Raw genomic sequence first — 16,914 nt, 5'->3', positions numbered from 1 at the left:
GGGGGGTGGGGGGGGGGGGGGGTGGGGGGGGGGGGGGGTGGGGGGGGGGGGGGGTGGGGGGGGGGGGGGGTGGGGGGGGGGGGGGGTGGGGGGGGGGGGGGGTGGGGGGGGGGGGGGGTGGGGGGGGGGGGGGGTGGGGGGGGGGGGGGGTGGGGGGGGGGGGGGGTGGGGGGGGGGGGGGGTGGGGGGGGGGGGGGGTGGGGGGGGGGGGGGGTGGGGGGGGGGGGGGGTGGGGGGGGGGGGGGGTGGGGGGGGGGGGGGGTGGGGGGGGGGGGGGGTGGGGGGGGGGGGGGGTGGGGGGGGGGGGGGGTGGGGGGGGGGGGGGGTGGGGGGGGGGGGGGGTGGGGGGGGGGGGGGGTGGGGGGGGGGGGGGGTGGGGGGGGGGGGGGGTGGGGGGGGGGGGGGGTGGGGGGGGGGGGGGGTGGGGGGGGGGGGGGGTGGGGGGGGGGGGGGGTGGGGGGGGGGGGGGGTGGGGGGGGGGGGGGGTGGGGGGGGGGGGGGGTGGGGGGGGGGGGGGGTGGGGGGGGGGGGGGGTGGGGGGGGGGGGGGGTGGGGGGGGGGGGGGGTGGGGGGGGGGGGGGGTGGGGGGGGGGGGGGGTGGGGGGGGGGGGGGGTGGGGGGGGGGGGGGGTGGGGGGGGGGGGGGGTGGGGGGGGGGGGGGGTGGGGGGGGGGGGGGGTGGGGGGGGGGGGGGGTGGGGGGGGGGGGGGGTGGGGGGGGGGGGGGGTGGGGGGGGGGGGGGGTGGGGGGGGGGGGGGGTGGGGGGGGGGGGGGGTGGGGGGGGGGGGGGGTGGGGGGGGGGGGGGGTGGGGGGGGGGGGGGGTGGGGGGGGGGGGGGGTGGGGGGGGGGGGGGGTGGGGGGGGGGGGGGGTGGGGGGGGGGGGGGGTGGGGGGGGGGGGGGGTGGGGGGGGGGGGGGGTGGGGGGGGGGGGGGGTGGGGGGGGGGGGGGGTGGGGGGGGGGGGGGGTGGGGGGGGGGGGGGGTGGGGGGGGGGGGGGGTGGGGGGGGGGGGGGGTGGGGGGGGGGGGGGGTGGGGGGGGGGGGGGGTGGGGGGGGGGGGGGGTGGGGGGGGGGGGGGGTGGGGGGGGGGGGGGGTGGGGGGGGGGGGGGGTGGGGGGGGGGGGGGGTGGGGGGGGGGGGGGGTGGGGGGGGGGGGGGGTGGGGGGGGGGGGGGGTGGGGGGGGGGGGGGGTGGGGGGGGGGGGGGGTGGGGGGGGGGGGGGGTGGGGGGGGGGGGGGGTGGGGGGGGGGGGGGGTGGGGGGGGGGGGGGGTGGGGGGGGGGGGGGGTGGGGGGGGGGGGGGGTGGGGGGGGGGGGGGGTGGGGGGGGGGGGGGGTGGGGGGGGGGGGGGGTGGGGGGGGGGGGGGGTGGGGGGGGGGGGGGGTGGGGGGGGGGGGGGGTGGGGGGGGGGGGGGGTGGGGGGGGGGGGGGGTGGGGGGGGGGGGGGGTGGGGGGGGGGGGGGGTGGGGGGGGGGGGGGGTGGGGGGGGGGGGGGGTGGGGGGGGGGGGGGGTGGGGGGGGGGGGGGGTGGGGGGGGGGGGGGGTGGGGGGGGGGGGGGGTGGGGGGGGGGGGGGGTGGGGGGGGGGGGGGGTGGGGGGGGGGGGGGGTGGGTGGGGTGGGGGGGTTGGGGGGGGGGGGGGTGGGGGGGGGGGGGGGGGGGGGGGGGGGGGGGGGGGGGGGAGCGGGGGGTGGGGTGGGGGGGGGGGGGAGGCGGGGGGTGGGGGGGGGCCTACCATCAGATCCTCTGAAGATGCCAGCCACAGATGCAGGCGAAACGTCAGGAGAGAATGCTGCTAGAACACGGCCATACAGCCCGGAAACCAGACAGCACCCCAGTGATTCCGGCCGCGAAAGCCTTCGACAAACCCAATTCCAATTCACATAGGCCTTTAAATGTCAAAATCAACACTCCGAATTGGGCTAGAGAGCTGATTGGTAGCCAGTTAAATTGCTGTCAGGGTCACACGCTCCCAATAGCTGACTGGATTGTCTGGATTCCTCATGTCTTTTGAGGGCTGGATTGCTGCTCTGTTGGTTTTTATGTGATTTTTTAAAATGGATCGCAACTGAGAGTTTGACCATTAAAACCACTTTGACAGTATTTCCTGTACTGAAAAGCAGGATATAAATATTGTAATAAGGAAGCCTTGCAAATGCTGCCTGCTTCTGAAATCTTCTCTCAATTAAAAAGGCGACTGCTAGATCAAGAGTTTCAAGTTCTGCAGGACAAGGCGAGAAGCAATTGCTCCCCCCTCTTTTTTAATATCAAATTTAAAATCAATCACATGGCAGATTATTTGAGTTTACTTCAGGAGCCCAAGCATAGATGGATAATCACTAGGGCTCGATGTAACTCCTTCCCTTGCTCTGTGCTACAAGGAAGGTTCCAAAAAATCGACGTGCAGGAGCGGAAATGTCCTCATTGTATCACAGCGATTCAAACCATGGAACATATATTGCTCAACTGCCCCAAATACGAGGGATCTAGGACCAGACTTTTTGCTCTTTGTCCTGTAATCTTTAATGAATACTCTGCTGTGGGGAAGATTACGTTTCTACTAAACAATTCCGCCTCCGAGATTTTAACTTTTGTAGCGAGGTTCCTTATAGAAACTTTGAAATGATTACCTGCGATGGTTCTCATGTATGGGATACTTGTTTGGACAATGTTGGCTGTTATATGGATTCTATGCCTAATAAAGGTTTACATATATATATATATTGTAATAAATAACAATAAATGCACCATGAACTCTGTTGGGGAAGAGGTGGTGCTGGTGGGTCTCTGGGGACATGTTCTGGTGGGTTTTTTTTAGCACTGATCCACTCACTTCTTGTTCCAGACAGCAGAACATGGAAGGGCACAGTAGTGTCGTCACACAAGCCCCGAACCGTTTCGGGCCTTTACTGGGGCTACAGCGTTCGCTTAGCTTCCTGTTTGAGTAAGTGCACGTCTTTGTTTCACTTGCTGCTTTCTTCCAAATTACAGTATGTGTCATAATAAGAAGGTGTGAGCCGGCTAAGCAATGTCAAGGTTCCTGAAGTGTGGGGTAGTGACTTTGGGCATGCACACACACACCACCTTTCTTTACTTCCCCAGCGGGGGAAAACACCCAGATATTTTTAGGGGAAGCTGACATGGTTGTGTATTGAAGCCTTTCTCCATCCTAAGATGTTGTCTCACAGCAACGGAGACAGCATGTCGTTTCGGCAAGTGAGAGATGCAGGGGGCAACTCTGCCATCCCGTTTCCCCCCAAGCCCTTTTATTGACAGTTTACAAGAGGAAAAACAAACAAGGCAGGCAGGCAGGCAGGGGAAACACAATACAATGGACAGGGCAAAGAGCACGGGGGTCTGAGCAGAGGATTTGGTATTTGCACGTACACACATTGGAGCCAGAGGGTCTGCAATGTCAGCAGTTTTCTCCGAAACCACATTTGGGAAGGAAAGGTCAGTTGCACGTGGGAGACCCTTTTCCAAGCAGAATGGCTGCCGTACTTGGGAGCCTCCCGGGCGCTGTGCCCCCCAACACTAAGAAGCTTTACTCCAGCTTCAGTGACTCTCGAGCTGCTACCTCAGGCGCATAAGATGATTGATAAAGGATTTGATGGCTTCTGTCCCTTTTCTGCAGGTGCCGTGTTCGCGGAATGCCCTTTCAAAGAAGGCTACGATCTCTCCATCGGGACGTCTGAGCGGGGGATCTCAGTGGACCAGGCCCCCCTGCCTCCTTTCAGGTAACCAGCTGGGCTCATTGGTTTTCGATGGTGTTTCACATACTGTCTCCAAGCAGAGCAGAAGCCTCCATATGTCCAGCGAGCCTCCTTTCCTCCAGTGCCGGCTGTAGAGTTTTATGAGGCACAAACCATATGTGAACCCTTCCCTCATGGCTCCGTCCCAAGACCAAAGATGCATTTCCCACCCTCCCTCCCTCCCAATTGTGGCTCTGTTCTGTCCACCCAATCTCAGAACTACCACATCAGGGAGCAAAATTTCCCTCACAGTTTTTTCACCCTTTTGGGACCAGCAGAGCTGAAATGAGCAAGAAAGCCTCTGGGCCAGAGGTGGGATCCAGCAGGTTCCCGAGAGTAGGTTACTAATTATTTGTGTATGCCAAGAGCGGGTCACTAATTGGTGATTTTGCCCCGTGATTTTTGCCTTAGCTACGCCCCTCCTCTCAGCAGTAGCGCGCAGAACTTGAAGCCGTCTAGCAGGAGGTGCACCGGCGTGCGTGGCAGCCTGCGCCTGCGTGCATTCGTTTCCCGCCCAAGGACCGGCGCAGCGGCTGCGTCCTTGCCACAGCCACTCCCAGGAATGCCTTGCCCCCGGAATGCCCGGCCACGCCCCCGTCGTGCCCCGCCCAGCCCCATTGGCGCTATGCCACAGTTTGAATCCCACCACCATGGGAACCTGTTACTCAAATTTTTGGATCCCACCACTGCTCTGGGCAAATGGGTGCCTAGAGGGGGCAGCGAAGGTGGTTTCCCTTGTGGCCTGTTTTCTCCACTGCCTCTAGTCAAAAGCCCACCATCCCAGGGGGCGGGAGGGGGGTCCTCTGCCATGTGCTCGGAATAGGGACGTCAGCCTTCAGGTGGGATCTAGGGATCTCCTGAAATTAAAGCTCATCTCCAAACTGTAGATGTAAGGTTGTGATTTAGTTAGAGTTGTTGGTTCGGCCTTGGAGGAGATTCCTCCAGCGGGTTGGGCTGCTTGCCCAGCGCAGGTGTTATCGCTTGCTTAACCTTGCTTTCTGTCTGTGTGAAACTTCTGCTGGTGTCAGAACCCCAATAAATCCACAAAGACTCTTGTTGAAAAACAGCAGCTTTATTGATCCGGGGTCTACCTTGGCAAAGCCAAGACTGGAGATTCCCGCTCAAACAGCAATAACAAAAGAACTGGCAGTTCCCCCCCCCCCCCCCCCAGCCTGGGAAAGACCGCCAAGAGTAAGTGCATAGAGATAACAGTAGGATGAGTAGCCAGTGACCTTGACGCCACCTGGCCTCAGCATACATTCTTCAGTAGCTAGAAAGAGACAGTTAGAAACAGTATTAACCCCTACCAACCACCCTCCAATGATACACAGTGCAGCACAAGCAAAATCCCTAAATACAGGCCTCCTGACAGCTGGTTTGTGGGAATGAGTAATTGTTTATGTCCAGTTCTTGGCAGGAAGAGAGGCCCGTAAAAGCAGCTGCCCGACAAGGGGGGGGGGGGGTTAGATTCTGCATTGCCTGTAGAGTTGATCATGAAAGCCAGCTCATTAAAGAACTATTAAGGTTACTTTTGGACTGGACCTTGCTGATTCCTTACAGTAGAGATCCCCTGGAGAAAAGGGCTGCTTTGGAGGGCGGGGTCTATGGCATTGTCCACCTCCCCAATCTCCAGGAGTTTCCCAACCTGAGTTTGGCAACTGTAACCCCTCATCCGCCCCCCCGCCCCCCCCCCACACACACACACTGGTGGCCTAGGAGGACTTGGCAACCCAAGCCGGGAACCACAGTGAGCCCAGGTTTCTTCTGTTTCCCAGCCACGCTCTGATCGTTTTTGGCGGCCTGCAAGGCCTAGAAGCCGGTGTGGATGCTGACCCAAACTTGGAGGTCTCAGATCCAAGCACGGTGTTTGACCTGTATCTGAACACCTGTCCGGGGCAAGGGAGCCGCACCATCAGGACTGAGGTATGGCGTTGTCTGTCCTACTCTCGCTCACGGACTTGGGATGGACGTGGAAGAATTTCATCTCTGTCTCCAGAAGGGCTCGTGATAAAACTTGATGTTGTGAGGCTGTATAGCAGTGATGGCGAACCTATGGCACGGGTGCCAGAGGTGGCACTCAGAGCCCTCTCTGTGGGCACGCACAGAGTTCATCATGTGGGGGGTGGAAAATCACTCCCCCACACACACACATCTAGGCTGGCCTGGGCTGCTGGGCTCGATTATTAGCATTAAACCTAAGACCTAGTTTTGGGGAAGCAGTGTAGGTAACCCTGTTAAGCCCCACTGATTTTCATGCAAAGAACTAAAGCACAATCCTTTACCTGGGAGTAAGCTCGGTTGCTGGCAATGGGGCTAGCTTCTGAGTAAACCCTCCTAGGGTCGTGATTCACCCATTCGAAGAGTTGCATGGTTGCTTCAAAGCAAAGCCAACAACTACCATCAAGCTTACTCTCAAGTAACGCATGCCTTGGAGCCAACCATTTTTTCTTAACTAAAACCTCAGTATTCAGGCTAAATTGCCGTGTTGGCACTTTGCGATAAATAAGTGGGTTTTTGGTTGCAGTTTGGGCACTCGGTCTCGAAAAGGTTCGCCTTCACTGCTGTATAGAGTGGGCCATTTGGATAGTCTTAGCAAATGCTTTTAAAAAAAATAGATGATGCTATCTAGTCACATCTGATTTATGGTGACATCTGGTGGCCTTTTCAAGTCAAAGAGGCATTCAGAGGTGGTTTTGCCATTGCCTGGCTTCACAGCATGACCTTGTCTTCCTTGGTGGTCTCCCATCCAAATACTTGCCAGAGTCCACCCTGCTTAGCTTCTGAGATCTGGTTAGCCTGGGGCAATCTATGTCAGGGCAACAGATACTTAGCAAGCATTTATTCATAAATGCTTTGGAGGCACTGATTGCTTTGGCAGTGTTCAAAGCATCTTGTTGATATTCTGTGCTTCTGCAATATTGTTTCCCTCAATGAGCTTTATTATAGCTGTTAAAAAAACAGGATGGGATCATAGTCCCATAGTGCAAGTGAGGGAACAGAGGGAGAGACATTAATTCGTGTAACACCACTCTGCTGACTTCTGAGCAGCAGTGGCGTGGGAGGTTAAGAGCTCGTGTATCTAATCTGGAGGAACCGGGTTTGATTCCCAGCTCTGCCACCTGAGCTGTGGAGGCTTATCTGGGGAATTCAGATTAGCCTGTACACTCCCACACATGCCAGCTGGGTGACCTTGGGCTAGTCACAGCTTCTCGGAGCTCTCTCAGCCCCACCCACCTCACAGGGTGGTTGTTGTGAGGGGGGAAGGGCAAGGAGATTGTAAGCCCCTTTGAGTCTCCTGCAGGAGAGAAAGGGGGGGATATAAATCCAAACTCTTCTTCTTCTTCTTCAGTGGAGGTGGGCTAAAGTGTTATCTGCAAGGGTGGAGTTCTTCCTTGGGGCTCCGAGCGGCGCACTCTGGCTTAAAGAACATCCGTAAGCCTTCCCCTGAGACAGATCTGGAGAATCAGGGGTCTGCAACCTGTGGCTCTCCAGATGTTCATGGACTACAGTTCCCATCAGCCCCTGCCAGCATGGCCAACAAACACCCTGTGATGGGAACTGTAGTCCATGAACATCTGGAGAGCCACAGGTTGCAGATCTCACCACGAAGCTGGAGGATTTTGGCCCATTCCTCAGTACGCATTGTGGGCTTGACCTCAATTCCTACCAGGCTGCTCTAAACCGCCTTCCTGTGCCTCCCAGCTGATAGCTGCAGATAAGGCTGGCTTTCATGAAAAGCCACCCACAGCTGTGGCCATTATTACATCCACCGGCGGCAAAGTCCAAAATTTATTCCCTATCAAGTCTAGAACTGTTCTGCCCAGAAGCAACTGTCCATCGACTGCATTGGTTGCTTCTTAAAGGCAAAAGACACCCCCACCTAACTCTCAATACTGGCTATGGTTCGACCCATGTCTTTTATGCTGCACAAACTAGATGTATTGTGTTTCTCCTTCCTTGAAAGAGTGCGTATTTGGCTATATTTCCCATGATTTGGGGGGAGGGGGAGACAGAGACAGACCATGTAACTCAGATTTCTGCATGGTGAGGAGACCCTCCCCCCTTCCAAGCAACCTTCAAGATGTTTGGCAGCTGTTTGCTTTAAATGCCAAGAGCAGCAGTGGCGTAGGAGGTTAAGAGCTCGTGTATCTAATCTGGAGGAACCGGGTTTGATTCCCAGCTCTGCCGCCTGAGCTGTGGTGGCTTATGTGGGGAATTCAGATTAGCCTGTACACCCCCACACGCCAGCTGGGTGACCTTGGGCTAGTCACAGCTTCTTGGAGCTCTCTCAGCCCCACCTACCTCACAGGGTGTTTGTTGTGAGGGGGGAAGGGCAAGGAGATTGTCAGCCCCTTTGAGTCTCCTGCAGGAGAGAAAGGGGGATATAAATCCAAACTCTTCTTCTTCTGGGTCTTAGCTGGGGACAAGCACTAGGCATGTCTGTCATACTGATGAATGTCTTAAGGCTGCTGTTTTGTGTTCCCTTTTAGGAAGCAATACTCATCTCTCTATCAGCGCTGAGACCCCGGATTGACGAGAAAAGCAAAGAAAAGCAGCAGCAGCTGAATAAAAGGCACCAACCAGATGTAACAAACTGAACACTTCTCGACTGGCCCCCCAATTGCTCTTGGTGACTAAACTAAAAAAGGTGACTGGGGGACTTAAATCCCCCAAATTGCTTGAACATGATTCCCACCGCCTGATAAGGGTCAAGAAGCAGAACAAAATGGACTTGTAGGGTGAAAACAACTTCATTTGGAGCACCCAAACGCAGAGGAGGAATTGGGTGAGCTGCAAGGTTGGCGGAGGCTGTGGAGTCTTAGGAGAAAATTCCAGTTCTGAACATGTCTACATATGTAAAGCAGGAACAACATTAATAATTCTATGGTCTACCCTGCAGACTTCCAAGGAAGATGGAATTTTAAAAAATGAATGTCTGGCATGATAAAATATGATATTGTAGAGTTATTTTAATAAAACGGGCAACTTTCTAAACATATGTGGTTTTGGGATTAACTTCAGTTTGTCTTTCAAGAAAAACCCAATGGAGATTAAGAACTGTGCACGTCTCTCATGGCATCTGGTTCTGCCCTGCTGTTGGCCACTAAAAGCTAGCTTGTTTTCAGCCACCTTCCAGTGAGAAAGAGCTACTGGCTGTTATGTGGTGGATCCAGCCAGGGTACAGCCTCTACAATCATAAAACCCTGGACACCTCCCTGATAGGGAATCCCAGCAACTGACTCGACTGTCGTAGGCCAGAAGGAAGATCCCTGCTGGCGCCCAAACTGGTCCCAAGCAGATCTGGGACCAGCAATCAGGCTGTGTCACAAGGCCTCCCTGAAGGGCAGCTGGACAGAAAATTAATTCCAAGGAAGTGCGATAGCAAACTTTTTAGTTCCGCAGCAACGGCAGGCAGACTCCTGTCAAAACCACGAGGAAGATTAGGTCTTGCTTCCGGCTGTGATAGCTTTCAGGTTGCTCGTCCTCTTCAGGATGTTGGGGACGAAAAGCAGCCCCGACGCCCGCTCGATGCTCTCGATGGGCACCAGAAATCGCTCCAGCGGGAGCTTCTCGTCCACGGGGCAGTTGGGCATGACGTAAGAGCGCAGCTCAAGCTCTCCGCTGGGTTTCTCCAGGATCAGCACTTTGAAAAAGTGAGTAGGGACGGCCACGTGGTTTTTGCCGATCACCTGGTACTTCACATACATCTTCCCATCGGCCTCCATCCTGCACGGACAAAAGCAGGTGAGAAGTCACATGCGCAGAATTCTCACAGCTGTCAGAATATGGTTCTAGCACCCCTGAGTGAGAGGGATGGACTCATCTAATTTCAAAGCCCCCCCGTAAACAGCCTGTATATGATTGTAATTCTGAACAGAGGTGTTTTTTAATCAAAAATATTATAGCTCAAATGGAAGGGTCCCTTGACCAGACACCTGATGAGCCCCGTAACCCAGGGGTCTGCAACCTGTGGTTCTCCAGATGTTCATGGACTACAAATCCCATCAGCTGGCAGGGGCTGATGGGAATTGTAGTCCATGAACATCTGGAGAGCCGCAGGTTGCAGGCCCCTGCCGTAGCCTAATGAAGGGGCCACTCCTGCCAGGAAAGGCTGGATCAGTTTCCCAACAGGAAGCACTTCTGGAGACAGAGAAAGACAAAGGGGTCTGCGCCTTCCCAGTGAGTCCCCTACTCAAAGCCCCTCACAACAATTCTTGGGGGTTCCTTTTAGACCCATTAACTATAAATGGGATTCAAAGGAAAGTGGGGAAGTTGCATTTGCAGTGCAGTGGGCAAGATGGTTGCAAATATGGACCGGGAGCAGAAGGCAAGAGATGTGATGACAGCGAGAACTACGAATCTTCTAGATCCAACTGCCAACCTGTTCTAAAATCCACGGGTGTGCATTCCAGCCCCGTCACTTGTCACCAAAGTACGGTTATCGCTTCCGCAGCGCAACTTTCCCCATCGCGGTTTTGATCTATTACGAGCCGGCCTAAGAAATTAAATGGGAATTTTGTGGAAGCTTCAGGCGACACAGAAAAAGTTTAGAAACTCAGAAATGCATAAAATGTAGGTATAGTGTTGTGTGTTATCAACATATTTTATCTTTTAATACCACAAATAATAATTTCTTTTTTTTAATTTATAAGAAAAGAAAAAGAAAAAAATCAGACTTATTCTTTGGTACAAAGGAAATGCCAAAAACATTTACACAGATTTCCAGATGACTTGGGGCGGGGTGTGTGTGTGCAATGTGGAAGCGATAACTGTAGTGTTCACATTCCCCAGACTCCTTCTGGACTTTCAGTTAAAAAAAAGAGAGAGAAAGACACAGAAGGTGGCATTAAAGAAAAAGAGGTCTCAAAGCCCAATACACAATCCCCAGAGTTTGCTGTCTGAAACAGTCATGAACCAGAATACAAAAGGTGTTGTGTAGACAAAATCAATTAGACGGTGTTTGCTCGCCAGGTTTAATGTTATGCCTTCTGCCTTGTTACATGGCAGATTTAATAAGCAAGAAAAGGCTAAAAGATTGTGCCCATGTAACGATGGCTCAGTTGAATCTCTGGCCCACCAATTACTACACTGTCTCAGATTCAAGGAAATCAGATCCAAGTACCAGAATGTGAATCTTACTCCTTTACATTTACCCCATCTCCCCAATTTATTTAGATTACACTACTTGTTGGACAATCCTGATCCTTCTCTCTGTATGATAGTGGCCGACTTTCTCCTGGAAATTACTAAATGCCAGTAGATTTCCTTCGACCTAACATGTATTTCCTGTATTGTATATGCTTTTTAATCTGTTTTTTATTATTGTTGTACTGTTGTCTATGCCAATAAAGGCTTGCTTCTTAAATTAGACGGTGTTCAGTGCAAAGAGGATTTCAGTTTCAATGATGCTTCAATGATGTAAAAGCCAGCAGTAATTTGGAATCCATCTAGTACTAATCAGAACACAAGTCCCTTTTTCACGCACAGGAACAGTGAAACACAGAAATCCTTCATGGTAATTCCACTGAACAAATATTTATTTATTTCAAATCGTTATAGACAAAGACAACAATTTTACGATGAAGTGTTCCCAGATAACATGTTTCTCATGTTCCCAGATAACATGTTTCTCATGTTCCCAGATAACACATGTTCCCAGATAACATGTTTCTCCCCTATGCAAAGTTTCTCTTGCAGCTGAACAATTATGCTTTGCCCTCGGATGTATGAGGCAGAGTCATAATCACTGACCCTATAGAACAAGACTTCAAGTTCGCCTCTGCAAATGTTTTCAGGAACCTCCGAGCAGCTTTGAAAGCCATTGGGGTGCAGAGGTTAGAATTTGGAAGTAGCATCTGGGTGACCCAAGTTCGAATCTCTACTCTGCCATGGAAACTTGCTTAGTGAACTTGGGCCAGTCACGCTCTCAGCCTAACCTACCTGACATAGTTGTTGTGAGGATAAAACGGAAAAGAGAAGAATAATCCAAACTAACTGCGGTCTCCACTGGGGTAAAGTAATAAATGAAGTAATTTTTTAAAATGAGTTATTTGATAAGGTACAGTTTTAAGCTTGTTCATTAACCTCAGCTATCTGCCTTATCAGGTGCAAAAGAAGATTTCCTGGGTCTGCTGAAGCTTTTGCATTGTGGGCAATTCTACAAGACTGCAACTGATGCGATCCCTTTATAAATTATGAGTTTTAAGAAGAAGAAGAAGAAGAAGAAGAGTTTGGATTTATATCCCCCCTTTCTCTCCTGCAGGAGACTCAAAGGGGCTGACAGTCTCCTTACCCCTCCCCACCTCACAACAAACCCCCTGTGAGGCAGGTGGGGCTGAGAGAGCTCCGAGAAGCTGTGACTAGCCCAAGGTCACCCAGCTGGCGTGTGTGGGAGTGCCCAGGCTAATCTGAATTCCCCAGATAAGCCTCCACAGCTCAGGCGGCAGAGCTGGGAATCAAACCTGGTTCCTCCAGATTAGATACAAGAGCTCTTAACCTCCTACGCCACTGCTGCTCTTGTCAATTTAAGTCAATTTTACCTGGGTAGAAATAGTGGTCCAGTGCAGACGTAGACATTCTCGTTATATTTGGTTAAACTCCTGCAGTATTTCTCCAGATTATTCCAAGCGTTCTGATTCAGATGAGGATTCTAGAAGCAAAATAAATTCCCAAACAGTCTGGCTGAGCATCAAAAGTGCAATATGGCTTAAGAGAAGGTAAAGATATAGAGCTAGTCTACAAGGTGTGGAAGGATTAGAGCAGTGATTCCCAACCAGGGTTCTGCGGTACCCTGGGGTGCCATGAGCCATCCCAGGGGTACCATGACAATGCTACCGCCTACCCCCCCCCAACTGGAATCAAATGGATTTTGAAGGGGGGGGGGGTTGGAAGCCTCATGGGTTCTTTTTAAACAACACTGAAAAACAGCATTGTTTTATTTGCCTAAATTCGGCGTGGATTGGGGGGGTGTAGATTGATTGATTGATTGATTGATTTCCATTTTTAAACCGCCCTCCCCCGGAGGGCTCAGGGCGGTGTACATCAACAGCATATAAATACAAATGTAAAAACAATCTATAACAATATTAAATTCATAGAATGTAAACAATTTAAAATTTGCAGATGGCGACTTATTTAAAGGGAGCGCTTCCTCTAAATCCCCCCAATCCATGCCAAATTTAGGCAAACAAACAACACGGCTGTCAACGCTGCCTCCCCTCCCCCTGCTTGCCACTCTCCCCACCTGCAGGCCAAAAAACAAAAAAAAACCCCTAAAAATGCAAAAAACCCAAAATCAAATGAACTTCAAGGGTAGCCTGAGATATGAAGGGCGAGGTCACGGGTACCGCGACGTCGAAAAGGTTGGGAAACACTGGCTTAGAGGATGAAATGGACGATACCACTGCAGGTGGTATAGTAATAAACAAAAAAGTAGCAATAAACATAAAAGATAGCTCAGCTATAATTAGGAAAGGAATGGAGAATAAAACTGCAAAGATTGTCATGCCCTTATATAAAGCACTTGGAGTCCTGTGTCCAGTTCTGGTCGCCACATCTCAAAAAGGATATTGAAGAGATAGAAAAAGTGCAGAGAAGGGCAACGAGGATGATTGAGGGACTGGAACACCTTCCCTATGAGGAGAGGCTGCAGCGTTTGGAACTTTTTAGTTTGGAGAGGAGACGTCTGAGAGGGGATATGATTGAAGTCTATAAAATTATGCAGGGGGTAGAAAATGTTGACAGAGAGACATTTTTCTCTCTTTCTCACAATACTAGAACCAGGGGGAATTCATTGAAAATGCTGGGGGGAAGAATTAGGACTAATAAAAGGAAACACTTCTTCACGCAACGTGTGATTGGTGTTTGGAATAGGCTGCCACAGGAGGTAGTGATGGCTGCTAACCAGGATAGCTTTCAAAGGGGCTTGGACAGATTTATAGAGGAGAAGTCGATCTCTGGCTACCAATCTTGATCCTCTTTGATCTGAGATTGCAAATGCCTTAACAGTCCAGGTGCTCAGGAGCAGCAGCAGCAGAAGGCCATTGCTTTCACCTCCTGCAGGTGAGCTCCCAAAGGCACCTGGTGGGCCACTGCGAGTAGCAGAGAGCTGGACTAGATGGACTCTGGTCTGATCCAGCTGGCTTGTTCTTATGTTCTTATGGGGCTCAAATTACTCCAGAGGTTCTTTCCCTGATGTCCTTGCAGGGATGAGGCTACGAAGGAGCAGAGAATAGGATCGCTCCTCTTCCCAAGTGTCTTAAGGATCTCTCCTCTTCTAAGCCCACTTCCAAAGTTACTAAAAGATTTGTTGTATCGAGTTTGTGATAAGTTTCAAAATATTTAAAATTGTTCATGCTCCAAGCAGAGGAAACTTTCCAGCTGCCGGCAAGGTAATGTTGAATGGGAGATCACCAAGAAAGTCCAGGGTTGCTCTGTAGAGGGAGACTACCAAGGTCAGTTCTTCTTCCTCAGGTCCCATCCCCAAATCTCCAGGAATTTCCCATATCTAGAGGGTAAATATAAGAAAATTCCCTATAAAAAGAGGCTTTGCCCCTGTCCTCTTGGTGAAATAGATTCCCTAGATCAAATATTTTTTTAGATGTCCTATTTATGAAAAGTTTCGCAAGGAAATCCTCAGTGCAGTCCTGGCGGGCCCGCTTGGCTTGAATGACAAAGATATTAGCATGGGTCGGGATCAAAGAATAACAGGTGCAAGGGCTCGCTTTTGTTCCTTAATTTGTAAAGATAAAAAGAGTCACCTGGCGGTCGAACGGTAAGGGATGGGAAATTTTAAAATACGATACAGTTTTAATCAGAGGTGGGATCCAGCAGGTTCTCACAGGTTCCCGAGAGTAGGTTACTAATTATCGGTGTGTGCCGAGAGGGGGTTACTAATGGGTGATTTTGCCACATGATTTTTGCCTTAGTTACACCCCTCCTCTCAGCAGTAGCGCGCAGAACTGGAAGCAGTCTAGCAGGAGGTGCACCGGCATGTGTGGCAGCCTGCGCCTGCGTGCATTCGTTTTCCCCCGCCTAAGGATTCCGGCATGCAGCGGCTGGCGCGCTTCTCCTTGCCACAGCCCTCACTTCAGGGAATGCCCTCACCCGGAATGCCCGGCCACGCCCCCGTCGTGCCCCACCCAGCCCCACTGGCGCTACGCCACAGTTTGAATCCCACCACCATGGGAACCTGTTACTAAAATTTCTGGATCCCACCACTGGTTTTAATGCTTAGATTAATTTGCTGAAAGTCAGAGTTTTAAGTAGGGCTCCATATGTACTTCTTATAATGGTGTTTAATTTTTAATGTATGTACTAATCAATGTATTTTATTCCTCTGTTGCTGGTATATTATGGTAAGACGGGGTTTTATATACTGGTTGTTGACCGTAAATAAGCAATTATGGTATGTATTAATTTGTCAAATAATAACTGGGCCTGCAGGTCATATAGCTCAGTGGAATGTTACAGCGGTTTTATTGTTCTTATATAGAGTTTTAATTGCTGTTTAATGCTTACATTAGTTTATTTTAATTGCTAGGGTTCTGTATTGTAATGGCCTTTGGGTGCAGATAATAAAGCATACAGTAATATGGTTTTATGCTCTGTTCTTAAGGCCTGTGGCTAAAACACTGGATAAATATTTACTTTTATACTGCATTAAATGTGCAGAGTTTTTAGTCTGATGGAGGAGAAAGGGGAAGAGGGAGCTGTACCCTGAACCAAGGATCGAATCCATAATGAAATGGCTTATGGGTCAAAATTTACCATCCGTTTCTGACAAACTCGCTTTTCTGCTATGGGACACTGGCGCCATAATCACTTACAAAATGTCTTTCTTTGCTTGGGTTGCAAAAAATCCCCGCTCCAAATGTACTTCTACAATGAACGAATGCATTGATTTGTTAAATAATAACTGGGCCTGCAGGTGATATAGCTCAGTAGGATGTTATGGCTGATTTACTATTCTTATATAAACTTTTAATTTCTGTGTAGTGCTTATGTTGGTGTATTTAAATTATTGGGGTCCCATGTTGCAATGCCCCTTGGCTGCAGAGAACAAAACTATTGTGGACCTCTATTTATCTGTATATATATTGATGTTGTTCACCGCCCAGAGCCCCTTGGGGATGGTGCGGTCTATAAATCGAAAAAAATAAATAAATAAAAACAAGTGTTAATGCAGGTTTATGCTGTGTTGTTAAGGCTTGTGGTTAATTTGTTTACTAATAACTGTATTACTAATAACTGTATTAATGTGTTTAATAATAATAAGGTGATTTAGCTCAGCAGGATGCTACAGTTCTTTTACTGTTCTTAGACAGAATTTCAATTGCTGTATATTGCTCATGTTGGCCTATTTTAATTGTTGGGTTCCTATATATTGCAGTGGTCCTGGGCTGCAGGGAATGGAGCCTGGGGTAATACGGTTTTATGCAACGCTGTTACGGCTTGCAGCTGCACCACCGAATGCCTGGTTGCTTTTGCAGGGCGTGGGGCGGGGCTTCTTTCCTTACCTGGGGGGCGACGTTGCTCAGGTAGAAGGTGTCGCTCATGGCCTGCTGGCTGCCCTTGTGGTTGGCGGCGGCGGCCAGGTGGCCCCGGTCGAAGCCGCTGCCGCGGTAGTCGGCGTTGCTGGCGCGGTGGTACTCGTGCACGGACTCGTCCTCGCGGAAGTCGCAAGCGGCGCGGTCGGCGGTGGGGGAGGAGGAGGAGGAGGCGGCGCGGGAGCCGGCCGCGCTGAGCCGCTCCAGCACCCACAGGGCGCTCCGGCTGCGCGGGTCGTAGCAGAGCACGTAGGAGCCCCGCGCCCGCACCTGCGCCACCCCCGGCAGCCCGTACTTGGCCACCGGCCACGGCTGCTCAGCCCCCGCCGCCGCCGGCACAGGGGGCAGCAGCGGAGCCGCAGCAGCGGAGGCCACCGGCACCCCCGGCAGCGGCAGCGGCCACCTCTCCGGCCTCCGGCTGCTCCCGGCCAGCCCCGCGCCCAGCCCCAGCCCCACGGCCAGCGAGGCCGCCGCCGCCCCCCAGCGGCTCCCCCACAAGCGCCGCGCCATCCCGGCCGCCGCCCCCGAAGCCACCTTCCGCCTTCCGGGCAAAAGGAGACCACCTTGGAACGTTCGCCGGCCTCGTCCCCGGGCCGCCTTAAAAGGGCGACGGCTCC

The 16,914-nt window shown here is 52.6% G+C and overlaps 2 protein-coding genes across 2 annotated transcripts in view; one reads left to right on the top strand and one right to left on the bottom strand.

Moving 5' to 3' along the window:
- The window catches only part of SPOUT1 (SPOUT domain containing methyltransferase 1), a 27,942-nt gene extending 19,198 nt beyond the window's left edge, over positions 1–8,744 (top strand). Inside the window, exons 7-10 of the mRNA XM_048512173.1 lie at positions 2,816–2,941; positions 3,632–3,734; positions 5,525–5,672; positions 8,240–8,744. Coding sequence (XP_048368130.1) covers positions 2,816–2,941; positions 3,632–3,734; positions 5,525–5,672; positions 8,240–8,347 — 485 coding nt within the window. The 3' untranslated portion in view covers positions 8,348–8,744. The remainder of the gene's footprint in view (positions 1–2,815; positions 2,942–3,631; positions 3,735–5,524; positions 5,673–8,239) is intronic.
- On the bottom strand, positions 8,700–16,914 carry ENDOG (endonuclease G). Its single transcript, XM_048512742.1, has 3 exons — positions 16,268–16,914; positions 12,290–12,399; positions 8,700–9,476 (listed from the first exon to the last, which is right to left on the bottom strand). The coding sequence occupies exons 1-3, from the start codon at positions 16,805–16,807 to the stop codon at positions 9,191–9,193; spliced, it is 936 nt and encodes a 311-aa protein (XP_048368699.1). The 5' UTR covers positions 16,808–16,914; the 3' UTR covers positions 8,700–9,190.

This window comes from Sphaerodactylus townsendi, linkage group LG12 (genome assembly GCF_021028975.2).
Source record: "Sphaerodactylus townsendi isolate TG3544 linkage group LG12, MPM_Stown_v2.3, whole genome shotgun sequence".
Lineage (NCBI taxonomy): Eukaryota > Metazoa > Chordata > Lepidosauria > Squamata > Sphaerodactylidae > Sphaerodactylus > Sphaerodactylus townsendi.
This window is presented reverse-complemented; position numbering and strand designations above follow the sequence as displayed.